We start from the raw sequence: 20,762 nt of genomic DNA, 5'->3' as shown, positions 1-20,762 counted from the left end.
ATAGTTAACATCCGAGAACTCATAAACCAAGAAATAAAAACAACACAATTTATATAAAACGCATTAGAATAAAATTCTCTACTGAACACATATAGTTTTAATGAGAGGAAACGATTTGTAAAACATTTTTAAAAATGAAAAGTATAAAATACAGGGTGGAACGATAAAATTGTCTCCCTAGAAAAGACTACATGATTCCATTTCCGTTTGATGAAAACCGGTTTTCTTTCTTTTTTTTTTTTTTTGTTGCAGACCATCTACAAGTTGCCTAGTGGTGTACAAACTGCAAGAGCGATAGGAGCCTTATATCATGTCTGAAAGTGATACAATGTTCAACGAACGAGATTAGAGACGCGCCACTGTATAACTCATGCTTTCTACCTGTCTAAGTTATGACAACAAGACCATTGCCACAAATAACAGGGACGTGCCTAAGGTGATGAAAACAAAGTTTCCAGCCAAGGTTATGGTTTTTGATGTGCTTTTATGTGAGGGCCACATCATGCTGCTTCACATCTTCAAAGTTGACTTAAAAGTCAACACAAAAGAGTACCTTCATGTGTTAAAGAGTGTGGTGAGCCTCTGGTGCAATCAGGTGGGCATTGGCAGACCCTTGCTGTGGCAGCAGAACTCGGTGCCAGCCCACATCCAAAGAGACCCAGGCTTGGCTTCAGAAGGAGTGCTACAGCTTTGTACCATTCTCTCACTGGCCCCCTCCTCCCCTGCCCTGAACCTGCTGGACTACTTCGTTTGGTCACACATCGAGAACATCACCAACATGACCTCCCACAACACCAAAGCCAATCTGATCGCCACCATCAACCGAGTATTTGGCAAGTATTTGCCGAGCTCCCACCAGTGCTTGTGAAAAAGGCTCCCAGTTCCAGACCTGTATTGAGGCGGTGATTGAGGCTAAAGGCTGATACATTGAATAGATGTCATCTTTACTACATAATCAAGTTACCTGAATTGATTTTTTCAATAAAAGTTTTAAAATAAAGTTGTAGTGTCGTTTACTAGAGGGTGACAATTTTACGGTTCTACCCTGTAATTAACCAAAAACCAAACCCCAAATCGACTGAAACTGTCTAGTTTTTGATAGTTAATTATAAATTCAAAGATCAATAAAATAAAATCATACCTTGTTTTAAGTAGATTTCATATTCCAGATTGGAAGATAAATTTAATAAAATGACATTGACATGTTTTACATTAACACGCACACGAGACGATCACTTTATTTACATTAGAGAACTTAGCAAGAAATAGCCCCACCTCCCCTCCCCCGAAATTTAAAACAGAGAAACCAAGAACAGATAACTCTAATTCTGTACTACATAAGACAAGAGATATCTGATCCTTTTACAAATAAAGAACAGGGGAGATAACTGTTAGCAGTCGGACAATCATTGATAACCTCAACGCTATTGAAATTATCAAACTTGAGAATCTATTTCCCATGGTGAGCGTTTTTTTTTTTTTTTTCAAATTTCTTCCTCTTTTGACTTTGGGGATCCTCAGAGAAAGTATGTTTGCCTGCTGCTATCTCCATCATCAAGACAGGAAGACACATACACGGATTAATTCAGCACTTGTAGCACAGAAGAAAAGACTTCTTATTTCTATATCCCACCCAAAACAAATTCAGAGAACAAGAAATACTGTTAAAAGGACGACTTTAAAGATAAATACTAGGTAAAAATTCCGTTGTAAGTGGCACTCTCTTGGTGGCAGTAAACAAGGAAGTGAGACATAGGAATTGTCAAAATGGAACCCAATTATCAGTGGATTTCAATGTTGGTTTAGTTTTTATAACAATTTGTGACACCCACACATCCAACTGCTCATTCTGAAATTTCGCCTTCACTGTCAATGGTAAGCATGCTTCTAGGATGTTTATTTAGAAATGAGGTAACTTTGCAGGTGGTTTTAAATCAATCAGAATTATTTTATTTCCTACAATCAACCATGCTTTGTTTCTTCCGGCCAGGTGTGTGTCTGTGTCAAGTACATTTTATTTCTGCCAGATAAAATTTTCGGTATACTCAGACTGATATTCAACAAAAATACAACAACAACAACAACAACAACAACAAAATACAACAATAAAACTGTGTCACAGGAAAACATTTCTTTTGTTGTCGTTTTTTTTTTTTTTTACTTAGCTCTAAATTAACAACTGGGTCACCATTTTTTTTTTTCTGATACTTAGCAGCCTCGGCATATTTGTCACATTTTCAATTATTTACTTTTCAGATATTAACGAATGTTTGCAGTTTCCCCGTCATTGTCCTGAGGAGCAACGTTGTATCAACATGCCAGGGAGCTTTGTCTGCAGCCTGGAACGCGAGTGTCCAGAGAATTCAGTTTTTAATCCCTCCACAATGAGCTGTCAATGTCACACGAAAATGGTGTATAACGCTACTTCAAAAGAGTGCCAGTGTCCTCAAGGATTTGCATACAACATCGTGCAGGGTTTGTGCGAGGGTAAGCAGATTACAAGATTAACATGCGACCACGGAGGGAGCATATTTTTGCTAGTATATATCGATGTAAGTTTTGAGTTTGCTAATAAACAGCCGATGGTGACAATTTCTTGTTGACATATGATACCCTTTTAAAGAGAAGTTAATGCATGGGAGACTAGTTGAATGATAACAGAATAGATACTATTTCTTGAAAGCAGAAGGTAATGATGGGAGGGTGGTATCATATCATAAAAACAATTAAGAAGATAATGTCTGGGAAGATGATATTATGGCAACATAGCAGGTACTATGTTCGCCCCTTCCCCACCCTACGAACAAATGAGAAGTTAATCCCTGGAAGGATAGTATCATGACAACATAAAAGATACTACATAACCCTTAAAAAGGAGGAGGTAACACTTGGAAGGATGATCTGAAAACAGAACAGATACTACAATCTTAACCCCATGCGAACTGAGCATTGAAATAGTATAGTAAACCGAATTGAACATAAAAAGGTAGTACAGCACTATATTAATAGAAGTAATAGGTTAGTTTGGCTTTCTCTACTCTATCGTTATTCCTATGAAAGGTGTTCGGCTGAGCTCCAATCGTAAACATTTACAGCAAAAAGCTTGTTTCCCTACTAAAACTGCAAAGAAATCCTTTCTTTTTCCGTATGCCCAACATCAAATGGAATTTTCATGAATAGAGTTTATATTCAAGAAGTTCCGATTTGCGGAACATGTTTCAATGGGATTACTTCCTTATGAGCTTATGGGAACCGAGTTCTCCACACAAGCGGACACACAAACACAAACGGATGACCTTAAGACAAACACGATTATCGCCCTTTAGCTCTGGCAATATTATTTTTTGCCAAAAAGTGGCGATACAGACACCTTAACTTCCGGTTTGTATTATTCACTCTCTTTTCGCTGGACCTCGCAACAAAGGCAGATGTGACAAAAAAACACTTCTCGGTTTTGGCAACAGTCAAACCGACGTTCGACCTCTCGTCGAGAATTCATGCGGCCCAAACGCAAGTAACACTGTTTATATGTATCTAAGTATAAACTTTTATAGTTTAGTACTTGTATTATGATGTAAATAAATTTACTTTAGTTGTTATCGGCATATTTCGTGTCTTCATTTCATGGCGAGGAGACAACTTTTTCTTTAATCTCCTACTTAACAATAGAGGATGATTTCGCCACCATCAAAACATCAAATGGCGACCCCGTCCTCTACAAGCTACAATATATCGTCTTCAAATCGGATGTTAACAACTAGTTGTCATAAAACCGCCCTCATAATTAATCCAATTTTATTCATTCCATTCATCATGTTTCCGTCCTCTCGTAATATTTAGTACTTATACAATATAAGGACCCGTGCTATTGTTAGAATCGTCTAGGCCGTATATTGAAAATTAGCCCGGATGTTTGGAGATGTGTTGAGCAAAAAAAAAAAAAATTTAGTAGACCAACAGGTTCAAACTCGTACCGCGAAAAAGGAAAAGAACGTGACAAAAAAAAAATGTCTTTTCCGGTTTGGCGTCCATCGTGACGTCACTTCCTGTTTGACGTCCATCGCCAAACTGGAAGTGATTAATATTTAAATTAAGGCTAGTCAATCGAAAGAAGAGGATGACTTTCAAAAATATCGGCGAAAAAAGCGATCAGTCCCTGTAGAAAAATGCCCAGTTGATGGTGCAGAAATTAATGTTTTTGACCTAGTTTTCGATATTTGTCGTCTGAAGGGTCGAACTTCAAAATGATACCGATCTCGTAAAAATCTGTCGCCTCTGTCGAAAGTTTTAGGCATACATACATACATACATACATACATACATTTAAACAGACAGGTGAGATTTATATTATAGACTAGCCTGGGTGCCCGGCTTTGCCTGGGTGTTTGGAGGTGTGTGTTGAGCAAAAAAAAAAAAAAGTGGTAGTAGGCTGGCAGGCTCGAACCCATACCATGAAGAAATGAACGTGAAAACAAAACAAAAAAAAAAACGTGACGTCTTTGGTGTTGCGTCCATCGCTAAACCGGAAGTGACGTAGGTCTTAATTAAGGCTAGTCAATCGAAAAAAGAGGATGACTTTCGAAAATGTCGGCGTAAAAACGACCCCTCCCTGTAGAAAAGTTTCCAGTTAAGGGTGAAGGAATTAATGTTTTTTGCCAATTATTCGATATTTATCGTCCGAAGGGTCGAGCTTCAAAACGATACCGATCTCATGAAAACCCGTCGCCTCTGTCGAAAATTTTAGGCAGACATACATACATACATACATACATGATGATGATTGCAACGTTTTGTCAGACGAGTGCCACTCCTTCAGACACTTAAAGTCCATGAGCCCAAAAATGACTTCCATCGCCACAGTACCATTTTAATAGACAAATGCCTGAGGGAGTATCTATACACAGATGGTGTTACAGAGTCTTAGCTTTGTACGACAGCTAAGTCTTTCTCTCGGTTCAAAATTTGAGATCCAGCAACAAGCAAGAGCAAGATAGCCAGCAACAAGTTAAATTGCAGACCAGCTTAATGTGGATACTGGTACCCCGCTTTATGATTTTTTAAATCAGAGATTTGCTTCTCCTAGAAAGGTTGCCTTCACCACGGCTTACGGGAGCCCTCTCCATCCCAACACACATACACATACATACATACAAACATACACGGTGCTAGTTGGCCGTTGACCCCGAAAAAGGGTTCATTCGCCCTTTGGAAGGTCTTGTTTTTAATCCTTCAGGGAGACTAGCTACCCTCCTCACCAAACAAGTCTGGTGGGGGAACCATTTTAGTCACTGGTGATCTGACCATGAGGCAGGTAGTACTGGGTTACATGGTACCAGTAGCATATGACATGACCTTAAATACATACATACATACATACATACATATATACATTTAAACAAACAGGTGAGATTTATATTATAGGGGATGATGGGAGGTGCCAAATGAAAGTTCCGTTATTTTTATTTTTTGCGTAATTACTGGCCAATTTTTTAAATGAAAAATAAATCATTTCTGTTAGTATGGAGCTAATTCAATGAAAAATTAATTGAAAAATGGAAACAATATTTTTAATAATTACTGGACAATTTTTGCAAAACTTTAAGAGAATTAAAATTGAATTTTCTACAAAAAAAGAAAATCTTATTGTATGATAAGTTTCATGAATAAATCAAACAACTGATTTATTATTAAGAAATCTAGATAGTTTAAATATTTAGATTTTTTTAATAATAAACTACGCGTGGTATGCTGTTAAAACTTTCTTACTGCGTATAATTATTTGAAAACAGTTAAAAACATTTTAAGAAGCAAATAAGGGCGACAACTTTTGTGTAAAATCCATATTCTATTCACCAGATATTGACGAATGTATTGTCCAGGCCCACAACTGCAATATTAGCCACCAATGCTTGAACTTGGAAGGATCATTTCAATGTTGTGCAGCTGGATTCACAGCAAACCAGGATGATTTGCAATGTGAAGGTAAAATGGATATTCTTTATTTTATTATTTTTTTTTTGTATTATCTTACTTAAGTTATTTTTTTAGAGATCAAGGGGTTCCGCCCTGGGGCTAACACTTGATTTCATTAAGATTTGGATTTATATGCAAGGGTGTTGTTCTCTTTATGGCTGCTCCCGGTATTTCATGCCAGCTTGGTCTTCCAGGGATTGTTTCCAAGTATTTCTTAAGATTTTTTTTCATTAGGCCAGTTGCTCCTATCACAACTGGTATAATTTTGATTTCTTTAAGGGACCATGTCGTTTTTAAATCATTCTTTAGGTCCTCATATATATCTTATCCCGTTCAGCTCTATTAAGACCATAGTCATTTGGGACAGTGACATCGATAATAATAAGCACAGTTTTTTCAAGCTTGTTCCATATTACAATGTCTGGTTTGATGGCTTTGTCTTTTATATATATTACTAAAAGATGTAACCGGCCATCTTAACACGATTTTTAAAAGGTGTTTTCAAACCTACTTATTCTTAACATAATGTGCACAATTTGCACGCACGCAGTCGTGAAATAGTTGACAAACACATAAAAATCTGATGAGCCCCAAGTATCAATTTTTCAAGTTTGACCCCTTGCTAGCCCTTTTCTCTGGACGAAAACCAATTAAAAACTTTTCCACATTTCTGAATACTGTATATACCAAATTTCAAGTCTGTAGATCAAAAATTCCTTGAGTATATAGGTTGAGAAGTGTCCTCACACACACATAGATTATATCATATGTAATGGAAGACAACATGAAATAAACGAAATTAAACAAAGGAGAAATTAAAAACAAACAAGAGATTGACCGGTTTTGTTCGGGTGTACTAATTTTTTCGAAAGGCGTTTGGGTGATTATCCAGTTTCATCGCAATGTTAAAAAAATATAATTGCACAAAAACTTTATGTACGTATATGTTAGGCTTAAAAAAAAGACTATACATCAAAATTTACGCAAATTCGTGCAATTTTTTTTTTTTTAATTCTTAAGCCATTCTTAACATGTAGGAGGGGCGCTTTATTGACTTTTTCTGTGCTTGAACTAAAGTTTAAGTTAGCTCCCTTGATTTTAATAAGGCCGAAAATGGCTGACGGGTGATTTCACAGATAAAATGTGACTTTGCTTGAACAAAAGTACTGGATGAATTTTTGTAATTTTTTATTTATTTATTTTTTTTTTTTTGTGTGTGTGTGTGTGTGTGTGTGTGTTTTTTTAATCTAACACATAATAATTTTCTGTGCCATTTTGTTTATTTTCTTTTTACAAGCAATTTTTAATATTAGAGTGAAACTGGATAAGCACCAACCTTTGTTCATCTGAAGAAAACGATTAAATGTCTTGTTTGTTTTTATACATTTTGTTTTTCACAACATTTTATTTTTGATATTGTTGATCTCCGAGCAAAACTAATGGTATCTTTGGAAGCTGTAAATGTGTTAATCTATTTTTAAATGATGTTTTGGAAGGTTGTGACAGGTTGTGACAATACGGAAAGGTGTGGACACATGAGAACTGAACAAAAGAAGGGGAAAAAACAACAAAAAAATAACAGTAAGACAATATACAGTGTTTTGGGATTGTAAACGTGCACAGTGCTGCATGTTTAGCGGAGAGTGTGGTTGTAGTGCATGCAGACGACAAACTAATGATGGAAAAAATATGTCTCGAAATCTGATCAGCCAAAATTTGATTTCTTCACTTGGAAACGTCATTGCCTCTTTAAACATGGGTTTATACTAAAAAATAAAACCACTTGATATTCTAGAAAAATTGATTGGGAGAATCTGTGTTTTCTCTTTACTTCTCCAAAAAGAATGTATATAAAAGTAAAATAAAAACTATATTTACAAGGATCGTTCCAAATGTAATGCCTCCTATATTTTTATTCCGCCCGAATGGATCAGAGGGGATTACAAATTGCATTATGATCACTGAACTGATACATTCACTTGGCCGGAAAGTTTCATTCATCTGTTGCAGATATTGATGGTGTGAGACTCAAAAAAAAGCACCCGCTGTCATAAATGTACGTCAGAAGCAGAGATGCAGCATTGAATTCCTGGCAAAAGTGCATTGAGAATAGTGGTGAAATAATAAATTCTGGAGCACAAAAGGTTTTATAATGGTACCACTTCCGTCTTTGTAGCTCTTCAACTTTCATCAAAATCAAAATCAATATAACATTGACATTTGTTAATAGTAGTCAGCTTTTGTCTGAATAAACCAAATAATATAAATGAAATTCTTTCCTTTTTTTTTTTTTTTTCAGATATTGATGAATGTGGTTTGGCTGATTCTTGTCCACTAGGACATCGCTGCTACAACAGTCCTGGTTCGTTTGTCTGCAGACGAAGCCAAAGTTGTGGGACTGGGTATTCTTTAAATGAAATTACTCAAGAATGTGATGGTATGTATTTATCATTTCCAAACAATTTTTTTAAATTATTCTAATTATTCTAATTATTATTATTGAGTAGAAGGAGTTTGGCCACATCTTTGTAAACGTTAATTTGTAAGGTTAATTAAAAAAATTTTAGAAAACGGAATAATGTTATACAATTTTTTTTTATTGAATGATTAAAATCATTTAAAAAAAATTTTTTTTTTTTAGTTTTGGTGTAAGACACTTTTCTTTGTCGTACGTTTACTGTTCTTTCCGTAAGGGGCCGACCAGCAAAATGAAAGAAAAATATTTGGTTTTCTAAAATTTTCAAATTAATTATTACTTGTTTTTTATTTTATTTTAATTAGTATATTGATAAAAAATACTTGTGTAAAAGAAAAAAGAAAAGAAAGAAGCATAATCTAATTTCAATATCAATTTTTTAAATTACAAAATTAAATTACAATTCCAAAGAACATAATTAAAAAAAAAAAATTTCAATTCAAAAAATAAAAATGTATGTTGAGAAAAATGTTGTTTTCGTATAGTGGATGAAAACAGAAAGTAAGGAGGAATATTGTGGTGGTGGTAAGAGGGCAAAAAGAAGAGGGGGAAGCAAAACCGGAAATAGTCATTTAAATTTATATAAATTTATTTTATATTTTTAAAAGTAGTTAAGATCTAAGATATTTCGCAGTGGGACAAATTCGTCAATGTATTTATTACATTTAAAAAATTGTGACAGACAGACGGACAAAATCTCTATTTACCTAAGATATATTCCTTATCATCAGAACGTTTTGGCTGGTGTAACTTATCATTTTCAGATGCGTCTGTCAAATTTAAGAATGTGTACAAAATTTCGAACAGAACCCTTTATTTAATCCACAAGTGTAACTTGCTTTCGTTCTATAAGAAATGACTGAGTAGAAGTCTTAAGTAATTCATAATTGTATTCTTAATATAGCCTGGAATGAGGATTTCACCTTTGATCTCTAGAAGATTGTCATTAAAGTTTTTATTTGTTGCATCATCAGTTCACAATCTTTCAAGTTTAATTTTTTATAAAGAAATGCTGATCGTTCTTTTTAGAAACATTGTTGAAATTTGAATGAGAAGCCATACAATGCAAATTTATTTTTAATATTAATTTAATCTTTATTTTCTTAATTATAACGTTGGAACGCCTTTAAAATCACGTATAAGATGCAAATAACTTTTACTAAAAGTCTTGCATTTTTTTTGACTCATCTTATTTTTTTCGGATGGCATATCCTTCATCAGAGATCAAAAGTATTTCATAATAATTGTAAAGATATTACCTTTTTATGTATAATTAGTAAGGCCTTTTTTATGTCAACAAAGTTGTGACACTGTCATTGGATCAAAAAAACGTTGATGTGAAAGTTTGATTTTCTGTAAAAAAAAAGGGGGGGGTGGACTTTTAATTTGATTATAAAATCTGGTGAGAAAATAATAGTTTTTCTCATCATATGAATAGGAATTTCTATTAGCAGACAGGCCAACTGGCTTTCTAACCTAAGGAATAGCCAAATTTAAGAACATCACGCGGAAGAGAAAGTGGTACAAAATGTTTATCAGTTATTGGAACAATTATGATTAATAAACAGCTCTTTTTATATCGACTTTTAAAAGCACCTTGTTAATTGTATTGTCTTTAAAATGGAAAACGTTATTTTTGAAAGTATATTTAAAGAATTTAAAATTGAAGATAGGCAAATTGCCTTTGCCTTTGAAACCATGTATAAGATGCAAATATTTTTTGTTAAAAATTATAAAGAACATTTTTTTTCTTGACTTTTATCTTAATTTTTCCGAATAACATATCCTTTATCTGCAATCAAAAGTGTTTTATAAAAATTGTAAATGTATAACTCTTTGTTTTATATAATTGTTAAACCCCTTTTTTTGTTGTTGATTTTGGTGATAGACGCTTTCATCAGGTAAATAAAAAGTTTCATATTTTTATAGTCCTTTTTGTACTCGTTTGTTTACCTCAAACAAGTCGTATTGCCACCGGGAACGTACTTTAGGATTGTGTCTAACAGGGGACTGTGTAGAGTTCAGCAGAAAGATGTCTGTTCACATTACATTTAAATTTCTGCATGTTAATATAATCAAGAAAACAGGAAACAGGGAGGGGACTCCAAAGTTTAGTAACCCGAGGGAAGAAACTATTAGAGTAGAAAGCGTTCGTCTCAACAGTGAAGAGGTGGGATTTTGCTGTTTATTGGACTAGTTAATATGCAGGTTGAGAGAATATCTATGAAAGCTTTACAAAGAATGGCCTTCTTTGCCGAATGCTTTTTCATGATCAACACTAAGTTCGTCATCAACCAAGTCAGTTAGTTCGCTTTTATGGCAGCCAACACCCGCCAAGTAATAAACTTTATATTAGTCATTTCGATGAGATATATCTAACTACAGCATACCGCACATAATCCTCTGAGTAGATTGCTGGTTAGTCCAGTATTCTCATATCTGAAGGATGTTTCTCTATCTGCAACCTAAGAACCCCGTGGATAGGAGATACCGTATATTTCGGCATATAAGACGACCCTTTAAGTTAAAAATTATCTTTAAAAACCAATATTTCATAAGATACCGGGTATTGCAATGTCTAGCCTAGGCTAAACAAACATGGTTTCGTGATTTAGCAATCGTCTTATACAACCGATATATGATAAATTTATTAAAATTTGCTCCAAATTTTGTACCTCGTCTTATGTGATGGTCACCTTATACGCCGAAATATACGGTAGTTGCTCCTCACCACATGGTTGTTGTTGCCGTTAAATTTGCAAGATGACCATTTTTAGTTAAGAACGGTTTGCACATTGCTGTGCCAACAAAGAAAATTATTTGTTTTTAAAACATTGTTGAAATTTGAATTGAAATATTAAAAATAAAGCCATTAGAAGCTATGCATTACAAATTTTTATTTTTTAAAATTCTAATCTGAACATTTTTGACAATAGACGCCTTCATGCTAGTAATCTTCCCCCCTATAAATTTGGACTCTATCACAGTAGCTTTTTCAATGGCAATATGCTTTGTTTGAGTTGGGGAAAAACGGACAGCAATTTTAAAATAAATCTTTGTTAAACTCAGATGACTTTCACGTGTAAAAGACTTAAATTTGATCATAGAGATTTTGCAAATACTAAATCTTTATATATATATATATATATATATATATATATATATATATATATATATATATATATATATATATATATATATATATATATATATACGAAACTTCTTTGGATACCAGTTATCATGTTAGATAGTGATAGGGAGAAGTCCAGAGGGAGCATAAAAGTGAAAGTCAAGAAATCATGTTACAATTTGACCTTTCTTAGTCTGCTGACCCTGATGAGAACAGATTGGCAGGGTGGGTTAGGACGGTGAACACAGGTGGTCAAAAGTCGACCTCTCAGTATATATAAATAGTATTTCTCCCTCCAATTCATTCCTTCTCTCTCTCTCTCTCTCTCTCTCTCTCTCTCTCTCTCTCTCTCTCTCTCTCTCTCTCTCTCTCTCTCTCTTGTATTTGATTTCTGTCTCTTTTGCTAAGTTAAATAAATTCTTTAAAACCAAAATCTGAGCATTGATGAAACCTGAATTACAACAAAAATGCACGGGTATATGATATTATGCACCCGCGATGGTAAGAATTTCCAACAGTCATGGATTTTGCACTTTGGAAATCCATACCTTATGCAAAGAAACGTTTTTTGTGCATTAATTTTATTTTGTCTTTTTTCCAGACATTGACGAATGTGCGATCGGCGTTCACAATTGTGGAAATTATCGATGCAAAAATATCCAAGGTTCTTTCCGCTGTGAAATCCCAACTCGCCCCACTCCATGCCCTGCAGGTTCCGTTTTTAACCCACAGACAAAGACATGCGTGAGTCAATCGAGAGATCAGTGTGACCCCGGATTTTGGATGCAAAATGGAGTCTGTGTGGGTATGACATTCACTTATTTATTTTTCCGAAATTGATGACTTTCATAGGGAAGATTTAGCTTGGGATCTAAAAATTTCAATTAAGGGTAACATAAAAAGAAAAAATGTGTTTTATCCATTGGGTCACGGAGTGGAGCAGGTGCTAGTTAGATTACAATAGTTAAGAATGGATCGAGTAAAATTGAGGAAATTTTGTGAATATTAACCAACAGAGCATTACCATTGTCGACCAAGGGAAGAGTCTATCATACATGTGTATATAGTATGATGTATAGAAGTGAAACCTTGCCAGTAAGGGTTGAGAACATGCGTTGCATGGAGAAAAATGATATGAGATTATTTCAATGGATGTATAATGTGAGATAAGCTTAGATTTGATGACCTCATAGGAAGATTAAATCTGAACAGTATAGGAAGATGTGTGAAGAATAGGAACCTTGGAGATTGTGAGATGTAGAACAGTTACGGTAGCAGTTTTAGTTCATAGGAGAAAGCCAAAGAAAACATGGAAAGAAATGAACTGAAAAGAAAGAGGAATAAATACAGACATTTTGGATCATTCTATTTTTCTCTACAAAACAACCAAACTAAACACCATGAATAAATATTTGAAGATATTAAGAATTTGAAGCATAAAATTTTTTACTAAAATGATTGAACTCGAAAGGGTTAATATGCCATAAAACAAAACAGCCAAACCAAATACCATGTATTTGACGATATAAACAACTTGAAGCATAAAACCTTTTTTTTTTTTTCAAAATTACTGGATTCAACATTAAATAACATGAAAAGGGTTGATATGCTGTAGAACAAAACTATCAAACCATAATGAGGGCATGTTTGTTCGTATCAGACTGCAGTTGTTTCAGATTTTAAAACTAACTTATTTTTTCCTCAGATATTAATGAATGTGCTCAGCGTGTTGACAACTGTGGTCGTCACCAAGTTTGCCATAACACGCGTGGGTCATACCAATGCAGCAACACGATCGACTGTGGACCAGGATTATGGTACGATGAAGTCGGCGGAAGATGTAAAGGTAATGTTGCTTTGATATTGATTTACAGTTGTAAAGAAAAAAGAACTCAATTTAAAGACAATTAATGGATAATCCAGTGTTTTCCCTGATTCCAAAACAATTACCGATTCCGATTGTTTTCAAATATCTAAATATTTACTTATAGAGTTTTTGTTTTATTTCAAAATCCAATGTAAGATGTGCATGTATTTCTACAAACGTAAAAATACATTTGTGAGTGAAGGGGTGATCTATAGATTTGAATTTTATTTGAAATCAATAAATACTCATTTTATCGTTAATCCCAGCAATGGAAAATTAAGTTTTAAGAAAAAAAACGACAATTAAAAGAATTTCTTTTTTCTTTTGCGTTTTCATCTCAAACAAAGCACAGTGCCACTTTGATGTAGGAGGCTATTATCTGGGACATCATTTGTGTGGATATTATGTAGGGAGTTGAGCAGCAAGATGTCTGTTTACATTACACTTGAACTTCTGCATGTCAGTACAGTCAGGGAAAAAGGGATCTGAAAGGTAGTTCCAAAGTCTAGCAGGTTGAAGGAAGAAACTATTAGAATAGAAGGTTTTCTGACATTTAAGAATCTCTACTGTGTAAAGGTAGACTTTAGCTGCTTGTCTTTCTTGTCGGGAGTATTTACATCGAGGGAGTACAAGAGCTTGAAGTTCATTGGAGCACGCACCATTAAAATACTTGTAAAACAGGCGGATGCAACATTTCATCGAAAATTGAAGCCTAGCTGATAGTGTGGGACCTATTAGGTTGGCTTTCTTTTGAACCCTGTCTAAGAGTGAGAGACTAGTAGCAGCTACACCAGCCCAACTGTGGCAACAATACTCCATACATGGGCGAATGATACTTTCAGGCATAAGAAACTTTCTCGTACGGTAGACAGAACCAACCTTCTTTGCAGCAGCCTTGGCAATGCCCTCAATGTATCTGTTCCAACTCATGTTCCCTGTGAACGTTAAACCAATGACGACCTAGTCCTGGTGAGCAGCACAAGTGAAATGGTGACATATATGAACAGAATAAAACTAAAAGAATAGAATTATGTTTATTTATGTTCTTTGCAGGGAGTTAGACACAAGGTCAGGTGAAGTTTTGAAGCGCTAAATAAAGTGCACATTAGCCTATAAAAAATAATTTAATAATAAGAGGCATGAATATCCCTGTCAGCATTCCTTGCAGTACCAGGTGATTAGCAATGAGCTAACCCCTTCTCATATCTATCTATCTATCTATACTCCTATAAATTCGTTTTTCTTTTGTGTGTATTGATATTCATATTAAAAAACGCTCTTTTCTATTTATTTAATGTATTTATTTGCTTCCCCACCAAAGCAAATTATGCACAAGGCCGTTTTTAATGTGGGGTAAAAACCAGCTCCCCTAAAAGTAGGCAAAAAGGGGGCACTCTGGTTACCAAAAATAATAATTGTCCCAGTATAGAGGGTTTCCCCTCCATTGACTGGTACAAATTATCTTAAGTGCAGCATCTGCAGAACAGATGATATTTATTTGCTCCCCCACCGAGCAAATTAGGCACAAGGCCGATTTTTAATGTGAGGAGTGAAGGGAGGGGGAAGGGGAAAAGGGGACCAGCTCCCGAGAGGTGGGAAATAGGAGCTGGTTAATGGTCAGGCATGTGGGGTTGCCCCCACATCTGGTCTTTGCTAGTCATAGCTAGTCATAGCTTGCAGTATCTGCCGGAACAGATGGTATTTATTTGCTCCCCCACCGAGCAAATTAGGCACAAGGCCGATTTTTAATGTGAGGAGTGAAGGGAGGGGGAAGGGGAAAAGGGGACCAGCTCCCGAGAGGTGGGAAATAGGAGCTGGTTAATGGTCAGGCATGTGGGGTTGCCCCCACATCTGGTCTTTGCTAGTCATAGCTAGTCATAGCTTGCAGTATCTGCCGGAACAGATGGTATTTATTTGCTCCCCCACCGAGCAAATTAGGCACAAGGCCGATTTTTAATGTGAGGAGTGAAGGGAGGGGGAAGGGGAAAAGGGGACCAGCTCCCGAGAGGTGGGAAATAGGAGCTGGTTAATGGTCAGGCATGTGGGGTTGCCCCCACATCTGGTCTTTGCTAGTCATAGCTAGTCATAGCTTGCAGTATCTGCCGGAACAGATGGTATTTATTTGCTCCCCCACCGAGCAAATTAGGCACAAGGCCGATTTTTAATGTGAGGAGTGAAGGGAGGGGGAAGGGGAAAAGGGGACCAGCTCCCGAGAGGTGGGAAATAGGAGCTGGTTAATGGTCAGGCATGTGGGGTTGCCCCCACATCTGGTCTTTGCTAGTCATAGCTAGTCATAGCTTGCAGTATCTGCCGGAACAGATGGTATTTATTTGCTCCCCCACCGAGCAAATTAGGCACAAGGCCGATTTTTAATGTGAGGAGTGAAGGGAGGGGGAAGGGAAAAAGGGGACCAGCTCCCGAGAGGTGGGAAATGGGAGCTGGTTAATGGTCAGGCATGTGGGGTTGCCCCCACATCTGGTCTTTGCTAGTCATAGCTTGCAGCATCTGCCGGAACAGATACTACACTTTGATCCCGGCCCGAAGGCCAAGAACAACAGAAAAAAAGGCAAGCCTCTTTTCTATTTGTTTAAATATTTATTTAAGAAGAAAAATCACAAATTTTACAGAATTTTAGGGTTAAAATTATATAAAACAGGCAACTAATTCTTTTTAAATGTGGCATGAGGCCAGAAAGGGTGTGGGGGGGGAAGATGGGTGTCGGGGGTCGTCCACTTGTCTATTCCCTATCAATAGTTGCAATCACCACAATACCGCATTCACTCTAGGAGTTGGATCTACTTAAAGCCCCAGATGACAATATGTACAATTTTTTTTTTTTTTTTTTTTTTTAACAATAAAATTATATACAATGGCTTCTTTTTTTTTTTTTTTTTGAAATAAAATATATAATGACTTTATATTTACAATGAAATAATGACAAAATGGAAATTGTGATGTGTATGATATATGCGGATGAAATTGTGATGTGTATGATATATGCGGATGATTGGCGGGGATAATGAGAGCCTTAAAAACACCCCAAAATAAAGAAAAATAACAGTAATAAAAAATAAATGAACCAAATAAAACGTTGAACGGTGAATGTGTTAGTACGGACCCACCCTTACCTATTTTAATTTTGAAATGTTTCCTGTTTTCCGGTATCGGCCGAAAACAAGGGAGCACTTCCTAAGAGGGAGTGGGCACAGCTACGGACAAAATAAAGGAGGGGGGGGAAGGGATATTCGGTGACCTCCAAGAAAAATAACATTGGGACAGGTTGGGACTAAAATAAATTAATCAGGACTGGGCTTCTTTGGAGGTATCCTAACACCTAAAAATAAAAATTGGGGACATGGAACTCATTTATACCAACTAGCTAAGGGACTGATCCACTACGGGATTATCTTGATCTGGTCTGGGGGTTGCTTTTACGGTCGGCGTGTGCCATGCCTAGGCAGGGAACACGTACTCAAGCCTGTTTCGTACAAACGCACATAAACTAGCGGTGTGAATCCACCTCCTACTAAACTGTGAGCGAGATAACCTCCTTCTATCGCATCTGATTTTGATTTTAAGTTGGTGTTTAAAATACAAAATCAGATCCCGATGAGAAGGCGGCTCCCCCCACGCCCTATCTCTATGCGTGAAACCCACACTACCAGTCTAGCTACGGCCAAGGTCGCTAGGAACACCATTCGTTCCTCCCTAGGCCACAAGGGATCTGCGTTGTAGACAACAGATGCTAAATCCAGGATCGTCACCTGATCGGGGACGATGCGAGCCGTAATCTCACTGACATACTCCCAGAATTCACGGAGCTTGGAACAAGTATAAAAAGCATGTTCTACGGTTTCTAAGCTATCTTCGTCGCACCGTGGACAAAAGGGACTAAATACCATACCAATTCTAAACAATATGTCATTGAGGGGTAGAGCGTTTCTAACCAATCGCCAGGTCAGGGAAAATTCGGAATTGTTAAGGTATCCCCGGCCTGGCGCCCAATTCCACAGAGAGCGAACCTCCCCCTCCGACAGCTGCAGCCGCTCCCCAAGCGGGTCCGAAGCGGTCCCCACCACTAATCCCCGATATAATGCCCTTCTAGGCTGTGCAAGGTCCAAGGACCCTGGCATCGCTCTAAGCGCATTTCGGCATTCGTTGAAGAATCTTGATTGCCCTCTCGGCCTTCTTTGGCATTCAATTAAATGATTGGGGATAAGGTCAGGAAAAGCTGCACCGACCGCGGGACCCCAATCAGACTCCTCAATCAGACTTCTACCCAGGAACGCCAACCTTTCGGCATTTTTGTGGCTAGCCAGGTCAGGCATCCCCAGGCCCCCATCTTCAAGACGTTGAGTGCAGACCTGTCTACGGACAAGCGGCTGTCGCTCATTCCACAACAGTAAGAAGAGCGCACGCGTTAAGGCCGCCATGCGGACCGCAGGCACAGGAAGTACAGCCAATCGGTAAAGGATCAGCGGAAACACATAAGTGGCGCATGCCTCCGCCCTACCTTTAAGGGACAATCCCCTTCGAAGCCAAACCCTGACAGACGCTTCGACCTTGCTCTGTACTTCCGACCAGTTCTTATCTAGACATAGACCGGGTCCAAACCAAACACCCAGAATACGGACCGGGCCATCCGTCCAGACAAATGCGCCAGGCAAAGCATTCGAGCCCCGCCAAGCGGCCAACCTCAGGCCAACGGATTTGCTGAGATTGACTACGGCCCCTGTAACTTGTTCATAACGCTTGAGAGCCTTAATCACCGTAATAATATCAACGACGCTCGAAACAAATACGGTGACATCATCGGCAAACGCGGAAACCCTGGCTCGCGCACCGCCAGGAAGAGCAATTCCGCGCAGGGCTGGTCCAGCCACCCTGGTCCTCACTTTCCTAAGGAATGGTTCCAGCGTGAGGACATACAGCAAGGGCGACAACGGACACCCCTGTCGCACCGACCGAGAAACCGCGAACGGCGCCGACCGCACCCCGTTGACCTGCACAACTGCCATCGGCCGAGCGTACAAAATGGAAATCCATCTGCAGAAGCCGGATCCAAATCCGGCGGTCTCTAAAACAGCCATCAGGAAACGATGATCCACCCTATCAAACGCCTTGGACTGATCCAAATTAATCAGCGCGGCTTCAGTGTCGTCTTCTAAATTTTCTATGACTGTACGTATCAAATGCAAATTATTTTGAATTGATCTTCCCTTCACAGCGTAATTCTGATCCGGTTCGACCAAGTCAGCGATAACAATCTGCAAATGATTCGCCAGCACTCGGGCCAGGATTTTTAAATCCGTATTCAGCAACGTGATTGGCCTAAAATCATCTATCCCCCAACATGTGTGTCGTTCTTCTTTAGAAGTGTGACCACTCCTTTGGTAACCTGACTCGGGATAGATCCCGTGTCAAACCAGTGGTTAAACACACCCGTCAGAATCGGAACAAACATGTGCGACATCCTCAAGTAAAGTTCGTAGGGTAGTCCATCCAGTCCTGGTGATCTGTTATAGGTGACCTGCTTCATAGCAGCTATGACCTCACACTCTGTAACCCGACCATTGCAACCAGCCGCTCGGGCCGCCTCCAGGTGGGGCGAGCCAGCTAAATAGTTGCCAAACTCCTGGACGCGGAGCCTGGACAGCTGCGCAAAGAGATCTTCAAAGTGCACTCGAAACCGCTCGCAAATCCCCCGAGCCGACTGAATTTTACGAATGTAGTTATCCGATTTGCGCCCGAGCGAATAGACTCGTTCGGCTTTGTCAACATTCACAGCTTCGTTGGGCATCTTTTTAATTCTAGCCCTAACTACCTGGCCCTGATATCGCTCACTAGCCAAACGGCTCAGGTCCGCCTTAGCTAAACCTATTTCTAGGGAATCCCCCCCAGCCACCGCCCGGGATAGTCTATCCTCTAGACGCTTCTCTGCCTTGGCCCTATCTAGCGCGAGGCGTTGGCCATATTTGACAGAGAAGTCTCTAATGCTAGATTTGGCGTTTACCCACCACTTACTCCCGGTAACCGCCCCCACTAATCCCTTCTGTATGTGTTTAGTTAGCCTTTCCCGAAAGTCACCTATCTCCAGTAGGGAGGTATTTAACTTCCAGTACCCAGCTAACTTGGGGTTGCTATCTAAGTCTAACCTGGCCACAAGTAGTTTGTGGTCAGAGTGGCCTAACCAGTGGAACGTGGGACAAGATATGTATTCTATGTTGCCTCTTCTAACTAACAACCGATCCAAGTAAGTACTTGAAGCGGAAGGCCTGCTAGAGAGCCACGTCCACGTCTCCCGCCCCGGGTGATCCACCCAATACCTGTCTACCAGATCGCATCTAGCCATCAGGTCCGACAGACTGGTTTCACACCCATCCGTCCCGCTAGTCCCGCCCACCTTATCTGCCCTGGGGTCAAGGATGGCATTCCAATCACCCACTAGTATTAACCGTTCCGAACCCCCGAGAAACACCTCCAACCGCCGGAAAAAGGAAACCCGCTCCCGTACGCAATTGGGCGCATACACCACGACGACTCGAAACGCTCTATTTGCCACGGCAACATCGGCCACGATCAGTCTACCATCAGTATCCGCGTGAACAACGCTAACCGTTGCAGAAAGGGTGCGCCTAACTAACAAAGAAACCCCCCTACTTTGACTATCACCGTATGTTGAAAAGACATCATAATGCCCCTCCAGCACCCAGGGATCGTCAACGCAATCGTAGTGAGTCTCCTGTAACGCAGCCACATCTATATTCATCAACATGAGGTCCCTCAGTACCCTAGCGGCTTTGCTTCGGCACCTCATGCCCCTAACGTTCAAACTACACAAGCTCAAGGACGTGGCCATTGTGTCTAGATATCCGCAACCACCAACCTAAAGTCTTTGCTAGAAAGGGTGCCGCAGGACTGGGCTAGGTTGCCCGAAAGCAACTCGGACGTTACTCGTCCGTCTCGCGCAATACCTCCGACATCCAGGGGAAACGTTAATTTAAGGGCCCTATACAAACAAGGGTGGACGTAAATAGGAACCCTACCTTCGCATCTCGGCGCCAGCTGATTGAGGGAGTCATGCTTCTCTTCCACCAACTTTAAATCTGGAATCGCCCCCCTGGCGTCGTCGATCATATTCCACATGGCCTTCGTGCGTCCAGTTTTTGTATGGCGCACAAAGGTCATGACTAGGGGGGCGTCTGGGAAGTTTTTAGGGTTGGTAACACTTTTCCCATCGATTATTTTCATTTCTCTAAGCGGCTTAATCAGACCCCTATGGCGCTGCGTTATATACATGTCAGCGTGAAGGGGGT

General features: G+C 38.7%; 1 protein-coding gene across 2 annotated transcripts in view; it reads left to right on the top strand.

Moving 5' to 3' along the window:
- LOC145243673 (uncharacterized) overlaps positions 1-20,762 on the top strand; it is a 198,463-nt gene that overhangs the window by 94,285 nt on the left and 83,416 nt on the right. For both annotated transcript variants that reach the window (XM_080106721.1, XM_080106722.1), the window contains exons 5-9: positions 2,257-2,487; positions 5,857-5,982; positions 8,273-8,410; positions 12,181-12,384; positions 13,285-13,425. In XM_080106721.1, coding sequence (XP_079962847.1) covers positions 2,257-2,487; positions 5,857-5,982; positions 8,273-8,410; positions 12,181-12,384; positions 13,285-13,425 — 840 coding nt within the window. The remainder of the gene's footprint in view (positions 1-2,256; positions 2,488-5,856; positions 5,983-8,272; positions 8,411-12,180; positions 12,385-13,284; positions 13,426-20,762) is intronic.

This window comes from Euprymna scolopes, chromosome 22, assembly GCF_053919585.1.
Source record: "Euprymna scolopes isolate OS-2025 chromosome 22, ASM5391958v1, whole genome shotgun sequence".
Taxonomy (NCBI): domain Eukaryota; kingdom Metazoa; phylum Mollusca; class Cephalopoda; order Sepiida; family Sepiolidae; genus Euprymna; species Euprymna scolopes.
This window is presented reverse-complemented; position numbering and strand designations above follow the sequence as displayed.